The 8,788-nt window shown below is 47.8% G+C and overlaps 1 protein-coding gene across 1 annotated transcript in view; it reads right to left on the bottom strand.

Annotated features, from left to right (window-relative positions):
• Positions 1-966: 966 nt before the first annotated feature.
• The window catches only part of OTOA (otoancorin), a gene marked incomplete at both ends in the record, with an annotated part of 60,398 nt that continues 52,576 nt past the window's right edge, over positions 967-8,788 (bottom strand). Inside the window, 5 exons of the mRNA XM_079720128.1 lie at positions 967-1,037; positions 3,587-3,782; positions 6,808-6,905; positions 7,792-7,928; positions 8,149-8,291. Coding sequence (XP_079576254.1) covers positions 967-1,037; positions 3,587-3,782; positions 6,808-6,905; positions 7,792-7,928; positions 8,149-8,291 — 645 coding nt within the window. The remainder of the gene's footprint in view (positions 1,038-3,586; positions 3,783-6,807; positions 6,906-7,791; positions 7,929-8,148; positions 8,292-8,788) is intronic.

Here is an 8,788-nt window from a genome sequence, read left to right as displayed (position 1 = left end):
TGAATTTGAGAAGGCATAACACCTGGGAGGCGGCAAAGCACCCCTTCCTGAGCTCTGCCTTCCTGAGCCAAAGGCCAAGAGCATCCTGCGAATTTCCAGAGGTAACTCCATCCCGGCCTCCAAAAGGATTGGGCCGGTGGGTGCGTTTGTTTTGCTGTGCCATAATCACAGGAGTGACTGGCTTACACAGTTTTTTTTCTTTTATTTCAACCCATCCCCAAAGCCCAGAGCAACTTAAAACAAGAAGAGCCACCACCTCCATCAAGAAAGGAATATTTTGAAAGTTTAACTGATAATTCCACAGCCATTCATTCAGCTGCCTCCCAAGGAAATGGAAGGCATCTGGAAAATGTATTTTAAAACTGATTTAACGTTGAGCCATGTTAACTGTTTTAATTTCCAAGCAATGCAATGCCCACCAAAACATCAATTAATCCCAGCAATCAGGCAGGAATATTGGCGTCTGTTGCGGGATTCATTTATTTCAGCTCTGCGAAGTATCCAAGAAGGAGAAATCCAATGCATCCCATAGCTCCAAGGAGGGGAAATTAAGCCAGAATTGAAGCCGTATCAGGCCCTGGCAAAAACAGCGCCTTTGCCTGCACCCACTGCTCTCCGGCATCTCCCTCTGGAGGGAGGGCAGTAACTTGTACTAAGGTCTTCATGCTTTGACAGGAAACACCCCTCCCTCCCCAGCTTCTCTGTCTGCAAGCTGGAAAACTAGGGAGACTGAAATGAGGCTGAGAATGCCTCCCTGCTGAGGACACAAGCCAGGTTAAGAACGTGCGAGATCATTTTCAACAATTATTCTTCCTTTTAGCGCTTCTTCAATTCCAAGGCCCCGGGGTCTCTCTGCCCCCACTGAGGCTCTGAGTCGGGGTGCGGGACTCCCACCGTCTGCAGCGCCCTCGGTCTCCACGTGCCCTGGGCAGCTGCCTGGGCCCCAGGGCAATGCGCAAATGCCACTCACCACACGAGCCTGGGCATCAGGACCAGCAGAGGGCAGCCCAGCCCAAGACCCTGGGAGACCCAGGCTCCTAAAAGGAAACAAGACAAGACAAGAGTGCACAGGAGGTCTCAGCAGCCCGCGGAGGGTGGATGCACCACGCCAGCTCCCTGGGCCTCTCCCTGAACCACTCACTAGATCTCGCCCAACCTTGGTTTGCTCAACTCCTAAACAGGAATAATGACCCCAAATTGCAGGGGACGGAAAGGCGAATTAACTGAGATTGTGTGAATCAGCGACTACCAGAGCTGCCTTAATCATAAGAGTCACCTGGGGAGAATGCTAAAAACGCAAATTCTGGGATCCTCCCTGGCAAATTCTGATTCAGCAAGTCTGGTACCAGGCCCAGGAATTTGGATTTTTAAGTATCACTCCCAGATGATTCAGATAATGAAGCAAATTTACAAAACAAGAGATTAAGTGCCTGGCCCACTGGAAGGGTTCACCCAGCTGCCAGCACCAGCTCAGGCCTGTGGGGTGAAAGGAAGGAGGAGGAATCTAGGCTTCTCCTGCCTGGCTGAGCATCCATCAAAATTACAAATGCACAAACCTTCTGACCCAGCAATCCCACTTGGAAGAGTTTACCCTGCAGATATACTTGAACAGATGCTAAAGTATATAAGGTCATCCGCCGCAGCATTGTTCACAACAATATAAAAATAGAAACAACTGAATTGTCGTCTACAGCGATCTAGTTAACTACAGTTATGCCGTAGCCAGAAAAATAACAATTGCACGGCTCCTAGGTACGGATATGGAGCTACCTCCGAGGTATATTGTCAGGTGAAAAATGCAAGGCACAGAACAAAGTGTATAACAAGTTTTGTAAAAGTGCAGGGATAAACTATGGATATGCATAGAGTATCTCTGGACAGATACACAAGCTGGTGACATTGGTTGCCTCTGGGGAGGGGAACTGGGCGACTAAGGAACAGGGGACGGGGGAGATAGCTCACTGCACACCTTTTCAGACCTTTCGTATTTTAAACCAGGTGCATTGCCTACTGTGTGCATTATATAACATACACAAAACACTGTAACATTTTAAAATAACTTTTAAATGTATGCGTATTATATTTCAATGAAAAGGCTTTAAGATAATAGTAAGTCAAAGGGCGTGGCTCTGGTTTGCAGGTGCCATGTCTGGCCACTTGTGGCTGCAGAAATTGGGAATTCCCCAGTTTGCTATCCCCAAGGGAGGCTGGGGCAGACCTGGAGACGGCGAAGCACCAAGCTTCACTCTCTGGGTTTTTGCACTCACTCTTCCCTCTACCTGGGACACTCTCCACCTGGCTGCGTCCATCTTCTCTTCTCTTGGTCTGCAGCTTAGGAATCACTGTCTTCTGGAGGTTTCCACGGCCGCTCCCCGCTTTCCCAAGCCTAGGTAGCTGCCTCTCCCGAGCATTCCCTGGGGGCCTGTGTCCCCCCCTCACAGCACCCCTCATACTGCCTCATGGTCGCTGGGGTGCAGCAGTTTCCCTCACCCCACGCTGGACTGGGAGTTCAGAGAGGCCAGAGGACACGCCTGGCTGGTTCACAGTCGCCTCCCCAGAGCCCGGCACCAGCTCAGTCCAAAGGCGGTGCTCGCTAAAGACAGAGGAGTCACAAAGAAGTGGGAGAGTGAGGGGAGGGGGAGAGTAAGACAGGCAGGGAGGAAAGACGGGAAGGAAAGCCACACCCCCGGGCCCTCGGTCTCAGCTCAGCCCTTAGTCACCACCGCCACCCTCTGCTGCTTTCCTCCCCTGGTCTTACCAGATTTGAAATCTTCTTTATTTATGAGAGAGCCTTACCTGCCTTACTCACCTTTGTATTCCCTGCTCCTACCGCAGGCTTGGCACATAGTATTAACAGGTGCCCAGTATACGTCAATTGAATGTATTAATTAATACTGAACGGTGAGGAGGGAGGAGTAAAGGAACCACTGACAGGACTTAAGTCCTAAGAAATTCTGATTCAGTGGGTTCTGGGTGGGGTCCACGGGACTGGCAGTTTTTAAAAGCTCCCCGGCGGGGCTTCCCTGGTGGCGCAGTGGTTAAGAATCCGCCTGCCAATGCAGGCGACATGGGTTCGAGCCTTGGTCCGGGAAGATCCCACAGGCAGCGGAGCAACTAAGCCCGAGCGCCACAACTACTGAAGCCCGCACTGTAGAGCCCGCGAGCCACAACTACTGAGCCCACGTGCCACAACTACGGAAGCCCGCGCGCCTAGAGCCCGTGCTCCGCAACAAGAGAAGCCACCGCAATGAGAAGCCTGCGCACGGCAACAAAGAGTAGCCTCGCTCGCCGCGACTAGCGAAAGCCCATGCGCAACAACGAAGACCCAACGCAGCCAAAAATAAATAAGTTTTTTTTTAAAAAAAAGGCTCCCCCCGTGATTTTAAAGTGCTCTGGAGTTGAGAATCATTTACATGTGCTCGGCAGGGACTTTGGATTTTTCTGGGAATGCAGGATCTCCAAGGACTGTCAGAGAGCCCACCCTGAATTTTAGGAACCTTCCCTCCGCCCCAGATCTGGAAGGGCGGACCAAGAGACTAGGAAAGGGATTAGGAGTGGGGGACCGGTCTGGGTCTGTCCGGCTCACCTGGAGGAGAAAGAGAGGAGGGGGTCCGGGTGGGGCTGGCGCTCGGAGGCGCGTCCAGCCAGGAGCGTGTCTTGGCGCCATCTAGCGCCCGCTGGAGGCTCTGCAGCTGCAACATGCTGAGCTGCCGGCGCTGGGCTGGGGTCACGGCCGCAGCGTTTTCCGGGCCCAGGAAGGCGATCTGCTCCGCGGACAGCTCCTGCAGGGGAGAGGGGGCAGCGCCCTCAGAGGCGCCCCTCCGCGGCTTTCCCAAACCTCGGCCATCCGCCCAGGACCCGCACATCTGCGTCGTACCCATGTACCATTTGTGCTCCTCTTTAGGATTTTTACTTAAAATCAGATCACTCTTTCACTACTAAAATAAGCTTATTTTAAAATGAAAAAAATTTAATGGAAATTTCCAAAAATGGAAAATTGGAATGACTCGCAATAAGTACTCATTTAAGATATGTCATAATAAATAAAACGACACTGTTGAATTGTAGCTATATGTGTTGGCCAACAATGTCTGAACCTGAGGCCTCTTTAAAAACAGAAAAAGAGGGGATTTTAAGTGTTATAGAGGTGTTAAATACATTTTAGCTCCAAATCGAGACTTCCTCCTTCAAGTAATCAGTAGTAAAGGAGAGATGAAAAGGTGACAGTGCTGTTTAATGCAGTGCAAGATTCCACCCCACCCCACCCCCAATGCTTCAAGTCCTCCACCTGAGAAACACTGATGTGGAGGAGAAAACACACACCTAAAAGGCAAAGACCTGAATCTGTGTCCCAGCTCTGTCACATAACAGCTGTGTGACCTTGGGCAAGTTTCATAGCCTCTCTGGGCTTTTGGACTAGATGTGGGATGGCACAGGTAACTCGTCTCCTAAGTGGTTCTAACCCTTGCTGCTGAGCCCTGTGAGGGCTCAGCGAAGGGAAAGTACAGTAATCCGTTAGTGATGTCTGCCATGGACACCGGAAATGGGAAATCCTGCCGAGAGCAGAAGTCCTTTGAGGGCCCTGAACAAGATGTTTTCTGAAGTCACTTCCATCCTAGAGAGGACTTGGTGACTAGTTCCAGTAGGTGTGGAATGAGATGGGATGGCAGGGGCCTCTAAAGTCATCCTGCTTATTTTCTAAGGGCCCCAAAGATTCTGAGAAAGGGGGTTCTTCTCCTTCACCCCATCTTCTTCTCTCCTTCACCTTCTTCTTTCCCGTCCAGGTTGATGCTTCTCTGGAATCATGTCATGCCCCTGCTTAGAAACCTTCCCTGCCACCTCTCCAGGCCACAGCTCAAGCTCCTGAACATGGTAATGAGGGCTTCAAGCTCTGGATCCTGCCCACCTCTCCAGCGTCCTCTGCGCTGGCACACTTCACTCCTGGAGAATGGAGGTCCATGTCTGCAGCCCCCAGAAGGCAGCACTTCTTTCTGCCTGGAACACTGTTCCTCCCTCTCCACCTAGCTAACCCGTCCTGCAAAATTCAGCATCACCTCCCCCCCACCACCACAAACACACACACACATGCACACATACACACACACACACACACAGAGGACATGCTCTTCTGGCTTACACCTTACATCTACCATTAATATAGAGTCTGCATTATAAAAATTATCTATTTTTCCAATGTTGCTGCTTGCAACCCACAGGCCAGATTGAATCTCTAGGCCTATTGCACTGTGTTTTAAAATATAGATTCAAAGTGGTTGCCAACATTTAATTATCAGGAGATTTCACATGAAAATGAGATTTCTGGATTCTGATAAAAAAGGAAGACCCAGCAATACTTGGCCCACATTGTCACACTGCATCAATGTGCCAGAGATGACAAGCAGCTTCCCCAGATTTAGACAGGGCTCTCCAGTTCACTTCAGTCCCTACCCAGGCCACTGCACTCCCTTATGTTACTTTTCAAGCCCCTGGAGGCACTGTGTTTTACCCCTTCACCAGGGCATCCCAGGTGCACCAGCCTGGAGCCTACATCCTAGTGCCTAGGCTGGAGCCTACCACAATGTAAGTGGCCACTAGGAATTTTTGGAGTAGGTAAGCTACAGACTGCATTCCAAACAAGACCAGGAGAAAGTGCTCAGCAACATGCCAGCATCAAGAACCAAGCTGCCTACCCCATGCAGAGCCCCCAGAGGAGAAGCTCAATGGCGTTAAGGACTATGACTTACTTATTTCCCCTAAACAGCTATCACACCTGTTCTGTGCTGGGAACTGTCCTTGGTGCTGAAGTGGTTCAAGGTCCGCTCTCTTTCTTAAAATGAACCAATGATGTTGCATCATGGGAGTTTGTCTAGCCTCCTGTGTGTGCCTTATCCAGTTTTTATGGACAGAATGTGTTTCCAAGTTACACAGCGGGCAAGAACACCAGCGTCACTCCTCATCAGAGCAGACTGTCCCCACCAAACCCTCTCCTAATCTTGTACATGTACAGGAAGGAAGGACCTCTCACTGGATACCCTGCTTCCCTAACCTCAGTTGATCCAATTCAACCCCCTCAATTTTTTCCATAGCTGTTTGTCACCTGTCCTACTGTGGCTTCCTTAACCCTTTTCTTAAAATCAATTAAAATATTTTACTTAAATTTATTTTAAAAGGAAATGTTATACAGGAAATGTTATCCCTCATCTGCAATTCTGAAGTCCAAAAAAGTCAGAAAACAAAGTTTTTTCCAAAGTTTAAGACAAACTTACTTGCCAGCAAAATCTGACCTAAATTGATGGGAGACCATTTATAGTCTCTATTTATTCCAATTAGTGTGATTGTCACAGATTTCTTCACAGAAATATTAATGCATTTGCTTACAAGGTGCTTCCCCAGACACTGCTGAAGGTATTAAGTTACAATACTGTTGATTCACAGAGTGATCTTCCTAAAATCTGGAAAATTCCAAATTCTGAAATATATATATGTCCCCAAGGGTGTTGGATAAGGGAATATGCACCTGTCATACCATAATAAATAGAAAATCAGTACCAGTGGCTACGAAGAGAAGGAAACCATAAAAATAGATACAATTAAAAGATACATTTAAATTGAAGAAAAAAATACTTAAAAAACAAAAACACCTAAAATTCTCTTGTGATCCATCCGCTGTTGGCACACAGCTCTCCTCTGGCCCTATTAGCAGAAGGCTGGTTGCAGGTCCCTAGAATCCAAGGCCCACCATCTGCCTCCCTGTGTGATTTGAAGTAGGGTCAAGCTCCCATTCTCCTTGAGGAACTGAGTACCTACTTTGAATATCTCATCAGGAAGGCATTTGATTGCTGATGGCTGGAAATAAGGCATCAAATCCTTGTCAAGCATTCGGAGCTCTTCCTTACTTAATCCAGCTGGGGAGAAAAAGGAATCATGAGGGTTTAGTTCAAGCCATCAGAACTCCATTTGTTTTATTAATGGTGCTGCATAATGTACAGATCTGCGTGTTCTAGGCAAACATCTTTCCTTACAAAAGTCCCTGAAAATCACACCAGTGAATCAGGTTCCTTAATCAACTCAGGAAAAAAAATGTGGGTCACGTTAACCCTGATTGGTCTCCTACAAGGAGAAGTATGCCCAGAAGGAGCTTCACTTTACACAAATTTCGAATTGTGTATAAATCTATTTTGGAGCCAATTAAATAACATTCTAAACCACTTTAGCTAACAAAAATTACCGAGAGCTTGTTTAAAAAGCAGACTTGCAGACCCCACCCTTTGCAACTTCAAGTCATGAAATCTAGGTTCTACCATAACTCTATAGATAGTCACTACATGTGGTCAAGGATTCTTTTTTTTTTCAACACTATATTATTTAACCTTTATTTTTTTTAAATATCTTTATTGGAGAATAATTGCTTTACAATGGTGTGTTAGTTTCTGCTGTATAACAAAGTGAATCAGCTATACATATACATATATCCCCATATCTCCTCCCTCTGCGTCTCCCTCCCACCCTCCCCATCCCACCCCTCTAGGTGGTCACAAAGCACCGAGCTGATCTCCCTGTGCTATGCAGCTGCTTCCCACTAGCTATCAGTTTTACATTTGGTAGTGTATATATGTCCATGCCAGTCTCTCACTTCGTCCCAGCTTACCCTTCCCCCTCCCCGTGTCCTCAAGTCCATTCTCTACGTCTGCATCTTTATTTCTGTCCTGATTCTTTCATTATTTTGTTTGTTTTTGTCCCCAGATTTAAGGTTGGAAAGGGAGAGAAAGGCATGCTCAAGGTGTCTCTTACCTGCAATGGTCCCAAGCTCCTGCAGGACAGAGCTGGACCACTCGGTGGGCCCCCCAAACACAACTTCTGCCTTCCTCTTAAACTCTGCCAAGACGTGGGTGCTGCAGAGCAGGGTCCCAATTCTGGCCACCACCACCCTGGTTATGAGGGAGGATGTAGTGTGAGCCTGGGAGACTCTCCAGCCAAAAAAAGATATGCAGAAGGTTTCAGCACCAAAAACATGATCCAGCTAATCTCACTCCCTATTTTAGCCCAGAAAGGTTGCAAAGCATGAGGAAGCAGAGAACATCTTGCTGAATCAATGAACGAACGAACCAATCAATCATTGGCTATTTTGCACACTAGTGTTTTGGTTACCTGAATTCTGAGATCTTTATAAGTGAGATTTCGGTGATGTTCATGGCACACAGGGCTGCACCAAGTCCTACTAAGTGGAAGCTCTTCAGATCCTGGACACTATAGCCTGAATCCTCCAGGAACCCTTGCAGAATGGATTTAGCCTATAAAAATGTGGGAGGATAGGAAATGAACTATCCAGGGATGATCAAGACCCCAAGGTCTGAGGGGATAACGGAGCCAGCCTCCTGACTGATCGCCCACCCTACTCCTCCGAACATACCCCCCGCTCCAAATCATCCCAGCCGCTCATCCAGGTTAGCCTCCTGAAGGTCCTGCTTCTACAGAGTATGTTCCCTGATCTATGGAGGCATCTTTAGGCTGTGAAGCTCTTGTATCCTTCACCAATATTAAAGACACCTATACCTTGTGTCTGTATCTGCTGGCTTATTCCCTTCATCACTCATGACCTTCACATAGTTTGGTCATTTAAGTTCTTCTGCATCAGGATCCAGACTTTTCCAGCAACTGTTTTCACAGCTTTCTGACAAAACCTTGTCATTTTCTGCCTTTGCACCTTTACTCAAGTCAGTGCCTCCGTCTGAAATGCCCTTCCTGCATTCCCAACTGTTAAAATCCGACCATCCTTTTATTTGGGAGT

The sequence above is a fragment of the Hyperoodon ampullatus genome (genome assembly GCF_949752795.1).
Source record: "Hyperoodon ampullatus genome assembly, chromosome: 14".
Taxonomy (NCBI): Eukaryota; Metazoa; Chordata; class Mammalia; order Artiodactyla; family Ziphiidae; genus Hyperoodon; species Hyperoodon ampullatus.
The sequence above is the reverse complement of the archived record's forward strand: the minus strand, read 5'-3'. Positions and strand labels throughout refer to the sequence as shown.